General features: G+C 43.4%; 1 protein-coding gene and 1 non-coding gene across 3 annotated transcripts in view; both read left to right on the forward strand.

Annotated features, from left to right (window-relative positions):
• The window catches only part of LOC131693975 (ATP-dependent DNA helicase Q4-like), a 33,643-nt gene that overhangs the window by 8,849 nt on the left and 8,894 nt on the right, over positions 1-15,900 (forward strand). For both annotated transcript variants that reach the window (XM_058982290.1, XM_058982292.1), the window contains exons 3-7: positions 11,422-12,947; positions 13,008-13,218; positions 13,289-13,356; positions 13,504-14,163; positions 14,280-14,761. In XM_058982290.1, the coding sequence (XP_058838273.1) occupies positions 11,422-12,947; positions 13,008-13,218; positions 13,289-13,356; positions 13,504-14,163; positions 14,280-14,761 (2,947 nt within the window). The remainder of the gene's footprint in view (positions 1-11,421; positions 12,948-13,007; positions 13,219-13,288; positions 13,357-13,503; positions 14,164-14,279; positions 14,762-15,900) is intronic.
• LOC131694346 (U4 spliceosomal RNA) lies at positions 2,305-2,449 on the forward strand. Its single transcript, XR_009306460.1, has one exon. It is a non-coding gene; the product is annotated as a U4 spliceosomal RNA (small nuclear RNA).

Here is a 15,900-nt window from a genome sequence, read left to right on the forward strand (position 1 = left end):
GGGCAGCTTGTCGTCTATAATGACTCCAAGAGACTTCAGACTTCGCTGTGAAGTGATCGCGACTTCTCCCACATGGATAACTGCATGTTGTGCCGACTTGCGGTTGTTGACGATAACTACCTCCGTCTTATGATGAGCGAGCTCCAGGCCTCTCGCGCTCATCCATTCCTCCACCGTGTTGATCGCGTGTTCTGCGGTTAGTTCTACCTCAGGGATTGACTCCCCGTAGACCTCCAAGGTTACGACGATCTTGACCCCCGGAGGGAACTTCAGTCTCAGAACCCCGTCATACATGAGGTTCCATAGCACCGGGCCTAGGATCGAGCCCTGCGGGACTCCGGCGGTAATAGCAGTACGCGGTTCTGGAAGTAACTTTCCAGGATCCGGTACAGACCCACCGGTAGGCTAAGCCGGTGTAACGAGAGCGCGATGGCATCCCAGCTTGCGTTCTTCTGTTGAATGCGTTCTTCACGTCAAGTGTCACTAAGGCACAGTATCGACTGCCTCGCCTTTCCCGTTGGATCGCTATCTCGGCAGTATTTATCACTGAGTTGAGAGCGTCCACTGTGGACTTACCCTTCCGAAAGCCAAACTGGTTGCTTGACAGGCCGTCCGTACCTTCCGCGTACGGGGTTAGCCTGTTGAGGATGATCCTCTCAAGCAGATTGCCAGTCGTGTCGATCAGACAGATTGGTCTGTACGCCGATGGGTCGCCTGGCGGCTTCCCGGGCTTCGGCAACAGCACCAATTTCTGCCTTTTCCATCTATCGGGGAAACGGCACTCGTCAAGGCATCTCTGCATAGCTAGCCTGAACATGTTCGGGTTCGCTATGATCGCTGCCTTGAGAGCGTTGTTTGGAACTCCATCCGGTCCTGGAGCTTTGTTCATTGCTAGGGATTTAGCCACTGCGAGTAGTTCTTCATTCGTCACTGGAGCCACCATTTCGGCCGTGCCCGCATTGTCTCGTAGTGCACGTGGCCAGGGGCTTGTGGTTCGAGACGGGAATAGCACTTCGATAATCGTTGCCAACCGGTCCGGAGACCGTTCTGGGGGTAAAGAGCCCCCTTTGGTCTTGGCCATCACTATCCTGTAGGCGTCACCCCACGGATTCGCGTTGGCACTTTCACACAGGTTGTCGAAACACGCTCTCTTGCTGCTTTTAATAGCCTTGTTAAGGGCCAATTTCGCAGCTCGAAACACTTCACGGCGGTTCTCTCTTGCATCCTCGGTGCGAGCTCTTTGCATCCTACGTCTAGCTCTGAGGCAGGCTGACCGTAGGGCTGCAATCTCGGCACTCCACCAGTATACCAGGTATCTGCCGTTTCTTGGCAGTGTTTTTCTCGCCATAGTGGCGTCGCACGCACGTGATAGAACAGCTACCAGCGCATCCCCGCTTAGACTGTCGGTGTTGGCCTCCAGTCCCAGGACCGCGGTGAAAGCTTCGCTGTCAAAGTGATTGGACTTCCACCCGCGTACCTGACAGGGATCTCCCGCCCTCGGATACTGCACACTATAGTTGATCCTAAAGCGGATTGCTAAATGATCGCTATGGGTGTAGCCTTCGCCTACCCTCCATTCCATACCTGGAGCCAGACTCGGGCTGGCAAATGTTACGTCAATCCACGCCTCCACCCCGTTTCTACGGAATGTACTAGCGGAGCCATTATTAGCTAGCACAGTATCGAGTTTCGCAAGCGCCTCCATTAGCGCTTGACCCCTGCTATTTGTACAGTGGCTGCCCCACTCCACTGCCCGAGCGTTAAAGTCTCCCGCTATGACTACCGGTTTCCGGCCCACTAGGTCTGACAAGAGCCTGTCGATCATCTGGTTGAACTGTTCTATTGGCCACCTTGGTGGAGCGTAGCAGCTGCAATAGAATACACCATTGATCTTGGCAATCGCAACACCCTCGGCGGAGGAGTGTATTACCTCTTGAACCGGGAACCGTCCCGTTGTACAGATTGCCACCATTCCAGACCCGTCCGACACCCAATTGCCGTTGCCGGCAGGGATGCTGTACGGGTCTGATAAGAGGGCGACATCTGTCCTCGACTCCGAGACCGACTGCCATAGCAGCTGTTGGGCTGCTGCACAATGGTTAAGATTTAGCTGTGTGACGTTCACGGCTTCTTCTTATTTACCTCACCGAAGGGACACGAAGGTCCGCCCATAGCATGTTTATGGGCTTGCTTCTTAGCGGTGCAGATAAGGCACTTGTGCGCCTTAGTGCAACCCCGCTCCTTATGCCCCTCCTCGCCGCAGCGACGACATAGTTTGTTCCTGTCTATGCCCTTGCACTCGTAGGATTTGTGGCGATATCGTAACCAATTAGGTACAACCGAGGTGCGATTATTGCTAGTTGAAAACTAATACCAAATCCACTGAAGGCGGCTGGGGTATGCTAATTGGGCATACCGACCAGCCGATCTTCAGCTTACCTTTCTCGGTTACCTTTTTGGCATCCGCTTTCAGTAGCCTGAGGTAGGCTACTTGGGTGCCAGAGGGTCCCTCTCTAAAACGCACAGAAGTTCGCTCGATTGTGACGTCGCATTGCTCCTTAACGGCTGCGACGACATCTTCTGCGGTCGTGAACTCGTCCAGATGCTTGCATTGGAGAGTCATTTCCGCCCATAGCAACCTGATCTGGGCGCCTTCACCAAGGACCTCTTGGGCCAAGGCCTTGTACACCGCACTAGATTGTGCGCCTCGCTTCAGCACCAGAAGCATTTCTCCCGTGTTGGTGCGTCTCACGCTGCGCACATCTTGCCCAAGGGCCGAAAGGCTTTCGGCTGCCTTCATCGACTTTAGGACGTCGGCGTATTTGTCCTTGTCGGTTTTTAACCACAAGGCCTCGCCTCTGTCCTTGGCCTTCTTCGCGGGCCGCGTTACCTCCGGTTTCGGTGCCAGATTCTTCCTGGTGACCAGCGTCCAGGGGTTAACGCCCCCCTGCCCCGGTCGCGCCAGTTTGCTGGTACCAACGCTCTGCTCAGCGAGGTCACTCTCGCCTTCGCTTACCTCGACCAAACGGCGTCTGGCCTTAACGGTTGCACGCCGTGTGGTGTCGGTTTTTGCACCCTCGCCTTGCGACTTCCTAGGGCGCTTCGCGTTCGGCGCCGTCTTACGATTGCCCTTGCCCTTGCCTTTTCCCTTCGAGGGGAACTCGGCCGCCGCTCCGAGCGACGTGGTTGCTCCATAGAAGGTGAAGGCCACTGTCTGAGTGCCTGTATCGACCTTCTCTCTTCCCTCCCTCTTGGAGGCATCGACGAACTGGTCTGGAATGTTTGATCTGATTGCTTCATTCAATGCCAGGTTTAATTCACGGTGGATGACGTCGAATGTTCGCAGGTAAAATTCTTTCTCCAATCCATCAGGGCCTGGCGATTTTCTGGAGGCACTGGTGCGGAAGGCAGTTAGAATTTCAACAGTCGTGATTTCATTCATTGTGGCTTCATTTTCGATATCGTGCTCTAGGATGATTCTTTCGCATCGGAAGGGACCGTCGCTTTGTAGTTCTTCCACATCGGCTCGTGCGTGCAGGTCGGTAAAATACTGAACCATTTGATTCCGGATGGCAGTTGAATTGTCGATGATTTCGTCTCTCTCATTCCGTAGTTGTTCAATGATTGTTCTTCATCTTTCTCGCTCCGCAGGCTGGTAGGTTGAGATAGGTTCTCCCGACAAAATGACTTTATTTTAAGTTTGGCACACGATAGCCACCACTTCATCCACGACGGAAAGTTACAGCGCTGGCGAGTACAATATTGCCACTGAATTTAAAACTCGTCGATATTTGCGGTGCTCAAGAGATGGGGACGGAAAGACCAAAACACACGACCATGTGCTCGATCCGGGAGAGGAAGGCATATTCTCGCTGTGACTGCTTTGTGGTCTGAGAAATACCAGACATGAACTGCTGTTGTTTTCAGATGATTTCGAAACCCTGCGCTGACATATATGCGATCGAGTCTGGAGAAAGAGTTGTGTGTAATGTAAGTGTATTCAATCTCTCGGGGTCGGAGTTGCTGCCACACGTCTTGCAGATGTAGCTGTTGGACGGTCGCTTGTAGAGCGGGCTGGAATCGCATACTCGCAGCACGCTGTTAAAATCGCTTCCTAGGAGTGTGTGTGCGGTTCGGTGGCTAAAGTAGTAGGCGATCGTTGTATTGAAGAAGCGCTCGCGTTCGGCTCGTTGGGCAGATCCCGTCGGGGCATACAAATTGCACAGTGTGATGTTATTTGCACGCAAAGCTAGTAATCTTCCGTCTAGGCTAGCCAGGTATGGTGAGTTGTACGTTTTCAACCTCCTGGAGGAACACGATGTCGAGGTCCATCGAGCAAACGAATATGCGTAGGGCGTTGAGTTTGGTAGTGTTGGTGATTGTGTTGATGGTTCCGATGTTACAACTGATGAAGTCTACCATTGTTTACATTTCTTCGTCGGAGATCTGGACGCGTCCGTGTTCGATGGTGGTGAAATCGTCTTCGTCGTGTCGCATTTTCTTCCCCGGCAGTAGCCTGCGTGAGCGTCGGTTGCTAGCCGAAGCTTGGGATGCTTGAGAGCTGTCTGTCTCGTTGCCATCGCTTTTGCGCTGTGTGATGACGTTTCCGATTGTGGCTAGGGCCGAGAGAGGTTGGATTGTCACTTGAGTCGCTGTGGGTTTCTGATTCGTGATGGATGGCGCCGCACGAGGAGGTATGGTGTTTTTCTGCTGTGCGGCTGCAGATCGTGTCCCGATGGCTTTTCGAGGTTTTGAGGTTGGTTGACTGGGTGGCATCGACTCTCGTGTCGGGAGCTTTGATCCCGGTTGATTGTAGTGGTTCGCCCAATTTGGTAGGTTTTTGTTCGGTTCTACCGGTCCTTTCTGCTGTGCATGCATTTTTGTCACGTTTGCGCATGACTGGTCGGCTGAGAGTTTCTGTATAAGCAGTTTTTTATTTTGCACGCATGGAATGCCGATGTGTGCAAATTCTCGACAGTGTAGGCAAGTTTGCCGCTGCTCCTTGTAACCGATCGCGGTGTCTTCTTCCTGGATCGTGACGAGACAAGGAATGTTCTTCTTCACCACCATTCAAGCGACACGAACGCCGGTCTTCACACCTTCGAAAGGACCATATCGGTTGTCCCACAGGAGGTCACGAATATTAAGTACTTCACGGTATTCAGCTAGGAAAGCAGATATTGGTGATGTCTTCGGGTAGATCAAAGATCTGCACCTCCACCGCCCCGTCCTCCATCGTAATCCGCAGTTTGTGTGCTTTGCCGTCGAGTATAAACTCGTGTTTACTATCGTGATCTTCGACGATCTTTTCTGCCAGACAAGGTTGTTGACCTTCAAAAGGTACATCCCAGCCTTCTGCTTGGTTGAATTTGAAGCACATTTTCTCGTGTGAGACCGAGTTCTTTTCCGGCGAGTTTCAAGATTACATCGTGGGAAAGGTGTTTCGGAAACTACGAATAGTCTACGCGAAATGTGTTTTCGCGCAATGGGGAAAGGCACTGTCGCGACGATAGCGCAATGCTTCAGAGCGCCGATGAAAAATTGTCAAATAAACGATTGGAATAGTTGAAAATTGGCAAATAAATTATTGGAATAGTTCGTGAGAAAGGCTTCGGTTTAACGCGTCCGAGATAAATCGACCGATCAGCACGGAAGCTTGCTGCTAACTGAAGGGCTTGAATGCTAGCCGGGACTTTATTTGTAGGATGTCATGGATCATGCCCAACCAATACACGTGTGATGCGGGTCTGGGTCAATTGGCATAAAGTCATTGGCATAAAATTATTAGGTATAAGGTCATTTAGCATAACGGGCATTTGGCATATCGCACATTTGGCATAATTTTGAGAAGTGGAGGTCATTTGCCATTTTTACAACTACAGAGAAACACGTAATTTAAGACTGTGCGAGAAGTCGGCATAATTTTGAGCCGCGCTATTGCTGAAAGTTTTTCGCATAAATATTTTTATGCTAAGGAAAACAGTAATTTAGCATAACGGTCGTTTGGCATAGGGATATGTAGTTATAAAGTTATTAATTATTTGGATGTTTTTTGGGTATATCCCTTTCCTATATGTATTACGCTTTTTGATTGTAAATTGACAATAATGCACATCGTTCGAGGGAAAATTACTTATGCAGTTGTAAGCAGTTGGCATATAGCTCAAATGTTTAAGCTACCAGCTGGCAGTTACCTAAATATTCAAATGAATTTTTGATTTTGATTATAGAGGTTTTAACCTTATTGTCATTCGCCTCTTTTTCGTGTCAGAATGATCTCTTTAGAAAAATTTCTAACCCTATGTGCGGGGTTGGGAATCGAACACAGGTGAGCTGCGTACAAGGCAATCGATTTACCAAATACGCTATGCCCGTCCCCTCAAAATGAATTTAAACGAGTTTGTTTACTAATAGTATTAAAATTGAACTTGAACCTAAATTAATTATTTAAGTTTATTCTTCTTTACAAATTAATAAATAACATTTACGCCCAAGTCGCGTGTTGTTCGACATCGCTGTCGCTTCGCCGGACTTAAATTAATTTATAGCCCTTATGTTTGAGTAATCCGGGCTACCGGGTGGATCACAGGTTTGCTTGTGAGGGGCCGCCGCTTCGCCGAAAATAAAAAGAGCTACCCATATTTAAAAAAGGCAAAATCAGTTATAAAATATATTCACTCGAAATATATTCAATATCAGGTAATGAACACATTATTGTTATTGCTTAGTGCAGTTTTAACCTTATGGGTTATTCACCTGATAAACTACACATTCGTCTGTTATACTAAATGGCCTTCAGTGAGATTACGCAAAATTATAAATTATGCTAAATGACCGTTATCTTGGAGATAAAATAAATTATGTCAAGTGTCCATTATGCCAAATGACATTAAGTGTGATCAATTATGTCAAATGATCGTTATGCCAAATAACCGTTATACCAAATGCCCATTATGCCAAATTGCTCGCTTCCGTGTGATGCTTATCTCCATTGTATAGGACTTGCTGAGAGTAATCATTGCGTTTGTGAGAATCGACATCAAGTATGTTGTTTGGTTGTGCGATGAGAATTGTGTTAACAAGTCCCAACTAATAGATTCGCTGCGGGCCGGAGGTAGATTACCTTATGTTAGGGTCCGGGATGTCCTAGTAAGACGTGACAACCTATACATTTTTCTAATCTATATATTTTTGAAAACTATTAATGCCCAAGTTTAGTACATTTATCTTTCTATCGTTCACAGTAGAACCCTCTCAACCTATCCCAGTAGTTACTATATGGCACCGCTTCACAAGTCTAGATGATGATATAGAGAACATCATGGCAGTATCGGAGTGCCAATAATTATCCGAAGTATTGACCCTCTCATTGCCTCTGCCATTTGCAGGTTTGTAACCACTAAAGCCAAGTGTGCATATTCGTTACAGTCAACGACAATAAGGAGATACCTCTGTAATTTTCTCCAGAATTTCTCCTTAAAGAGGATTTTGACATTTGGCTTTTGAGTTTGTCTAGAATTGTTGAGAATTGTTTGAAGATGAATGTGTCGTAAGCCGAAGTACATGCTGGCCGGCGGAACCGATCGCGGTAGGGAACGCTTGGGCAGTAGTATTACGATCGACGGCGACGAGTTCGAGGTGGTTGACGAGTTCATCTATCTAGGCTCATTGGTGACTGCGGACAATAACACCAGCCGGGAGATCAGAAGGCGTATTATCTCTGGAAGTCGTGCTTACTATGGGCGCCACAAAACTTTGAGATCCAGGAAGCTTCACCACCGCACGAAATGTGCCATGCACAACACACTGATTAGACCGGTGGTTCTCTACGGGCACGAAACGTGGACAATGCTCGGGGAGGATCGGCAAGCACTCGAAGTCTTCGAAAGAAGGGTGCTGAGAACGATCTTCGGTGGTGTGCAGGAGGATGGCGTGTGAAGGAGAAGGATGAACCACGAACTTGCGCGACTCTATGGTGAGCCAAGTATCCGGAAAGTAGCTCAAGCTGGAAGGGTACGGTGGGAGGGGCATGTTGTGAGGATGCCGGACAGCAACCCCACCAAGTTGGTTTTCACCTCCAACCCGACAGGTACAAGATGGAGAGGAGCGCAGCGTTCCCGGTGGCTGGACCAAGTGGAGCACAACCTGGCGAGTATCGGGCACCTGAGAGGTTGGAGACAAGCAGCAACTGACCGAGTGACGTGGCGGAATATTGTGGAACAGATTAAATCATGATAATATGATGTACAATCAGGAAATATAATATAATATACACTAAATACTTGTCAATTCCATGCGCACATTTTCGTGGCAAGGAATCGAAAGTTTAATAATAATACAGGTATGAATTTGATACTCGTATTATATTTGAGCGGGGCTTGCCGACGGGAAAATGACCTCAGAATGTACCGCTAAGTCTCTGTCATTCTGAAATGGGTCATTGGAACTAACACTTACTAAATCCCGAGATTAAGTTGGGGAAGCCAGACCATATGCAGGAAACTTTTTTCATAATGACGCTGCCGGCCAGTGGGATTTGGAAGGTTAACACACACAACAACTAGATAGCATTCCTCAACTTTTATCGGCAGAAATTTACCGAAGACTATGCCAAACTCTTATAGACAGAATGTTTAACCCTAGAACATTACACTTACTTTTTCCACCTTAGATCGTTGCACTGGGGTACAAATGTACAAACCCACAATTTTCACAGGCAAAAATGCAAACAAAAGAAATGTCTAATATATAATTTTCTTCGTTTTCAATTGTGATACTGTGTAAGTGAAAATACGGGATTTATTGAACCAATGATACATAAATTGGCTTTAACAGAAAAGTTAAAAAAAAACGTTGCTTTGAATATTTTCACAAAAATTACCATAACTATGCAAATTTTCAACCGATTTGACAAAAATAAAATGATTCTAAAAGTTCCAGAAATTGTCTAGAAACGGTAAAAAATGAAATTTCGAGATTTTTGAAAAAAGTGCAATTATTTCGAAGATTGAAAGATGAAAAATCGGGTTTTAAAAATTCCACGAAATTGGGTGGAAATTAAAATGAAAAAAATATTTCTGACCAGCAGTACATTGTTAACACACAACGTTACGATTACAGCAGTTACTGTGTGTAAATTATACTTGCAGGCCATTATTTTGAAAAACTACAAAAAAAAGTTCTAATCAGCGTAAATAAGAACAAAATTTTTTTCTACTTCAAAATTAAATTAAATTAATTGAATAAATGATTAAAAACGATTATGGTAATTTGGAGAGAGAGATGCCGCACATTTCTAAAAATCGATCCTGCATCAGAGTAAACCATTCAATATTTGATGAAATCATTTTACCAAAATTTTTCTAAAATGCTTTGAAATGGTTTTGTCGCGAAAATCTTTTTATCAAATTTCTAAAAAAAATTTAAAAGAAGGTCATTGCGGGAGAGATGCCGTATGTGCATAAAAATTTGATAGTCAAAATATGTACTAGGGTGTCCCAAAATGACATCATGTTAAAAAGTCATCGGGCTCACTTCTTAAATGAAAGTTTAGGGTATTGGGACCACTTTCTTCTTCGGAGTGAGTTTGCTAAAACGCTTCCTACTGGTGGCGACTTTTGATTTTTTGAAAAATGGGCCGATTTTGGATAAAATTTCAAATTTATGCCTGTTGAAGTGGTCCTGAACTGTCTTAGATTTTTTTTCAGCATTTTTTATTTTTCTGGAGATCCAAACGGAAAAGTTTTGTCAGTTAGTTTGTACAAATTTAGAATTATAAGAGCGGCAGAGCCATTAAAACTTAGCAAAAAGTGGAATTTTTGGTGTTTTTCAGCATTTTTTCTTCAAAACTGGGGTATGTATAAAATTTTAAAAGTACAGAATACACTTTATATAGTTGAGCCGAATTCAGGGGCGTATTTTTGCTGAAGAAAGTGTATAGCTATGGCTAATGGGGTATGAGTTATTTAAGTTTTTGTTAGATAACCTTTGACATTTTTAGCAATATATCAAAAATAATTCTGTTCCAAAAAGTAAATCAGTTCAAATGTGCTTTGACCACACATTGTTTTTCGAAAAATAGAAGGAAAATTATGAAAAATGACGTTTTCTGTACGTCTTTAGTATGTCAGGACGAGGTTTAATGAGCATCTGATGATTTTTTTGTAACTTAAATTATAAAAACAATAACTTTGCTAATGACGCTAAGTCTCTAATTATTTTTTGAAGAGTTAATTCTCCATAATTACTTCTAGGAGGCATCTTCAACAAAACGATTGTGTCAGAAGATGCGCTGTATTCTGTTGTAAAACTTTTTCGAGGATATTTGCCCCAAATTTGACTATTTCGGAATTATGTGATCTAAACAGTAAATATCAGTTTTTAACACTCACCTCACTCTTCTGCATTTTTCTCCACTTCAAAGTTCCTAACATGAAAATAAGACTTTATATATAAAATGTAAGTACGTTAATCAATTCAGCTTTCAAATATACGCCATAATTTGCCATTAACTCGACATATTTGTTTAATTTTAGTGATTTTCAAACCCGCTAGGTGGCTATTAGTATAGCAAATATTTTTAAAAAAAAATCGTCAAATGCTCATAAAAACCGATTCTGATGTACTAGAGACAAGCGAAAAACGCCATTTTTCATCACTTTTCTTCTATTTTCCGAAAAATAATATGCGGACTAAGCCCACTCAAGTTGTTTTATTTTGTAGAACAGTGTTATTTTTTATGAATATCATAAATTGTCAAAAGGTTAATTAACAAAAACGTAAATAACTTATACCCCATTGGCCGTAGCTATACACTTTCTTCAGCAAAATTACGCCCCGGCTCAACTATATAAAGTGTTTTCTGTACTTTTAAAATTTTGTAGATACCCAGTGTTGAAGAAAAAATATTGAAAAACACCAAAAATTTCACTTTTTACTAAGTTTTAATGGCTCTGCCGCTCTTATAATTCAAAATTTGTACAAACTAACTAACCAAACTTCTCCGTTTGAATCTACAAAAAAATAAAAAATGCTGAAAAAATATCTAAGACAGTGCAACCGCTTCAACAAGCATAAATTTGAAATTTTATCCAAAATCGGTCCATTTTTCGAAAAATCAAAAGTCGCCACCAGTAGGAAGCGTTTTAGCAAACTCACTCCGAAGAAGAAAGTGGTCCTAATACCCTAACCTTTCATTTAAGAAGTGAGCCCGATGACTTTTTCAACATGATATCATTTTGGGACACCCTAATATGTACCTTAAAAATAAATAAAACTTCAAAATCTTTTCAGTAATTTTTTGCAGTATTATCCACGAAAACGGTTCGATTTCGGGCCTTGAGAGTAGAGGACCCCCTTAAATATGTACATGATTTATGAATGATCCCTAACATAGATATTTTCATGTTTTTTCCACACCAGAATGCCACCAGGAGAATTCTAACGCGCGCTCGCAAAACGGTCAGTTATACGCACGCCATTAGTGAAGATGAAGCATCCCGAGATCCGTATGAAAACTTGGACGATGAGGACAAGGACCCTGATTTCATAACCGATAAAAAAGATTATTCGGCCGAGAGAGACGAGTTCGACGAAAGCAACAACGATGTATCCGATGCCCCGGCTGCCAAACACACGTTGGCGAAAACTAGCAATAAAGAGTCGAAAACAACTCGTAAATCCAGAGCTACGGCCAAGAATGTAACAACAGTCTCGCCAGTGGGTGGTCGGAAACGACGTTCAGGGAGTGTCAAAAAAAGTCCAGCTTCTCCTCGGATCGGCGGAAATACTGGAAAGGGTAGAAAAAAAGTTGGTAGGTCTAAGAAAGAGAAATCAGTAGCTCCAGAAGATCTGCCAAAGCCGGAAGAAGATTTCAATGAGTATGTTTTGGAGTTCGGCATTGAAAGTTTGAGTAATGTTCCTCGAATTGATATAGGAGAACTGAAGAAAAGTACAGAAACTATCAAGGAATTTATTCAGGGTGTTCCAGCAAAGAAAGTCGGTTCGAGAAGAAAAAATGATGAAGTGGAGTCGGCGAATGCAGCCGCTTTGAGGAAAAAGGTCGCGGCCGGAAAGTTAAACGAGAACTTCGTCAGAGTTGATCTTAAGAAGAAAGTTTTCGTAAGAGGTAAAAAAACTATTAATTATAGCAGGTACAAGAAATCGTTGTGGAAAAAGAAGAAGGTAGCTTCTCTCGCCGGGCCGGATATGGATATGGGAGGATGCGACGGAGGTGTACTCACCTGCTTTCAGTGTGGTGGGGTTGGTCATATGGCACGAAGTTGTAAGGTGAAAGGTGAGAATCTACTTCCACTGGATGCAGTTGGAGAAGAGGAGTCCCCATTCCCTACGTTGGAAGAAGCAGATTCGATGGCCAAGGCGAAATCCTTGGTGGTTCATGCCAATAAAATTGAAAATCTTCCTGTTGTCGATAATCCACTGTGGAAAGAAGATTCCGTCAGTACCGTTGAAACCACCGCAATAAGTAATGTTGACGAAGATTACGAGGATCTACCACCGAAAACCCAGCATACTACCTATATTGGACACGCCATACCGGACGATTTTATCAAGAAGTCCGGAATTCTAGAATACACTGTTGGCAACAAGGATCAAATTGAGCCGATTACTCAGTTGCTGTCGGATGGGTCTCTACCACCGACACCAAACGAGATATTTGATGCACTACGCATGTTTGGTCATACTCAGTTCCGTGCCGGGCAGGAGCGTGCTATAATGCGGGTTCTCAGTGGAATTTCAACGTTAGTCACGTTGAGCACCGGTTCCGGTAAATCGCTTTGTTATCAGTTACCCGCGTATATTTATCGTAAGCACAGGAAATGCGTCGTTTTGGTTATTTCACCACTTGTTTCTCTGATGGAAGATCAAGTACACGGAGTTCCGGACTTTTTGAATGCGCAATGTTTGCATACTAATCAAACTCCCAAGTAAGATTATTTATTTTCACTCTTGTGTCGATTTCACGAAGTTTTATGCATTTTTTGCAGGGTCCGCGAAAAAACTATGGCTGCCATCGCATCTGGAGAGTTAGATGTGCTACTGATATCACCGGAAGCCGTTGTATCTGGGGAAAAATCGACGGGATTTGGTTCTCTATTACGACAACTACCTCCGATCGCGTTTGCGTGCATAGATGAAGCACATTGTGTTTCTCAGTGGAGCCACAATTTTCGGCCTAGCTATCTGATGATATGCAGGGTACGCGGTCTGCACTTGCTGTTTTGGAGTTACTGTCCGTTTATTTAATTTTGATTTTTTTCTCCACTAGGTGCTGAAAGAAAAGCTTGGCGTTCGCACGATTCTTGGTTTAACAGCTACTGCCACTTATCAAACGAGGCGAGTATTATAATGTCGAACCTTTGTTGGCAATTGAGTAACACATTTTTTTCATACAAGAAACCAGTGATGTAATACCACGTGAAAACGACCTGAACTCTCTCATATTAGAAGTCGTTCTAAATTCAGCCTTTGTGTTATTGACAGGCATAGTATCGTGGAACACTTGGGCATCCCGGACGGTACAAATGGCATTATTAGCGATATTCCTCTGCCGGATAACTTGATTCTCACGGTATCGAAGGACCCCAACAGGGATGCAGCTCTACTAAATTTGCTACGATCGGATCGGTTTAGTGTATTACACTCAATCATCGTCTACTGCACCCGGCGAGATGAGTGTGAGCGGATTGCAGGTTTCCTTCGAACTTGCTTTCAGGAGACGCAGAGAGCGGAAATGGAGAGTACCGCCAGCAAGAAACGCAAGAGATTAAACTATACGGCCGAACCGTATCACGCTGGATTGCCGTCGTATAGGAGAAAAACCATTCAGAATGCGTTTATGAGCGGCGATTTACGAATAGTGGTAGCTACGATCGCTTTCGGAATGGGAATCAATAAATCAGACATCCGAGCGATCATTCACTACAACATGCCGAAAAATTTCGAAAGTTATGTGCAGGAAGTCGGTCGCGCTGGTCGCGATGGGGAAATTTCTCATTGTCATCTATTTTTGGATAATAAAGGAAACGATAAAAATGAGTTGAAGAGGCATATCTATGCGAATTCAATTGATCGGCACGTCATCAGAAAATTGTTGCAGAAAATTTTCGTTCCGTGCGCTTGCGTGAAAAATTTCAAGGATGAGTATGATTTGAAAGAAATACGTTATCCCTCAGAATGATACATTGCTAATCGTAGTGCTGTCTCATTTTGAGGAGATGTATAACATATTCACCGATTTTCGTTTATTGTTTTCGCAGGAAGTTTTCCGAAGAACATCAAAAACAAATAGAATCACTAAAGGATATCGATTGGTCCGACGAGTTCCACGAAACACTTGGGGACAAGGTAAACTCTTCGAACAATGTTCAAAAGAAACGAATCTGTCCCGGACACGAGGTATGTTTCTCAATAGAATCAACCGTTCGACAGCTTGATATCCCGGAGGAGAATATTTCAACGCTCTTGTGTTATCTAGAATTGCATAAGGAACGTTATATTCAGGTACTGAGTCGGGCATACCTTATGTGCAAAGTGATGTCCTATGCTGGACCAAGAGCTCTCAGAGCTGCCGCGAAGCAGTGTCCTCCATTGGCGATGGCGATAGCTCTGGACTCGAAAAAAGGAATTTCACATGAAACGGCCACCTATATTGAATTTCCCGTGATAGATATTGCTGCTTCTATCGGGTGGGACAGTGGTGTCGTCAAGTTTCAGTTAAAAAATCTCGAGTGGACCGTCGGTAAGTTGCTGCCAATGGCACTATTATGTAATGATCTACTGTATTTAATACTCTTTAGCTGATTTGTGTGAGGTTTTTAAATATGGGAAAACGCTTCATTTTACCGAATAAGGATATTTTCGATTAAGATGTACGACTGTGAACGTGCATAACGTCGATGATAGATGATATTAGGATGGGGTATTGTTGCACAAAAAAGGAAAAGTTTGACCACTTCAAACGATAACAATCAGGGTTCGAAATGAACTGTGCAAATATTGGTATCATTATGTTAGAACTCAGCAACGTGCACTGCGCATGGAATTTCCATAAAATTAGCATGGGAAAACTTGTTTTTGCCAACAATTTCACTTAAAGTATGCTATCCATTATTTAGATGTATAGTCCACAGTCTGAACATCGTGCTCTCTTGTTCTGTGCTAGTTTCAAATACATATTTGGGTACTAACTTGAACATGAACACATTAACTCGCACATAAGCACGTAGCATGTTCTCCTGCGCAGACGAACTTCAACGATTCTATAACATTTCCCCGAAGACCATTCCCCAGAAAATAAATTGCCGAAGCTTTTCCCCAGAAATACATCAATGCCTAAAAACACCAAAGCCCTGAAAACTTTTCTCCAGAATTAACCAGAACCCAGAAAACTTTTTGCTAGAAAGTACCAAAACTAAAGACATTATTTGACCGAAATTTTTGTCAACCAAACTCGTAACAATCTTCATTTAGATTATATTGACTTAACTGATTATTATGATCATAATACATAGCGAGAAAAAAGCACAAACAGATAAATAATAGAATTGTTATCATTCTTTTGATTGAGTTATTTGGAGAATTGTTCTCTTGTCTAAAAATTGATGTCAATTGTACTAATATTATTGCATTGTATTGTGAATAAGGTAAATGCGATTTTTGTTTCCATTGGCTCTCAATGTACTATACGGAAAGAACTTGTCTATGACTGAGTAGTTCTTTGGGTATGAGGAAAGTGAAGTTTTGAGTGATGGAACGTGTAAAGTGGTATGTATTATTTATGAAGTTTTTAACATTAAGGGTCATTCGCCTTTTATAGAAATAATATACATTTCAAAGAAACAAAAAATATAATTCACGAAAAGTAAATAAAAAAATAAC

This window comes from Topomyia yanbarensis, chromosome 3, assembly GCF_030247195.1.
Source record: "Topomyia yanbarensis strain Yona2022 chromosome 3, ASM3024719v1, whole genome shotgun sequence".
Lineage (NCBI taxonomy): Eukaryota > Metazoa > Arthropoda > Insecta > Diptera > Culicidae > Topomyia > Topomyia yanbarensis.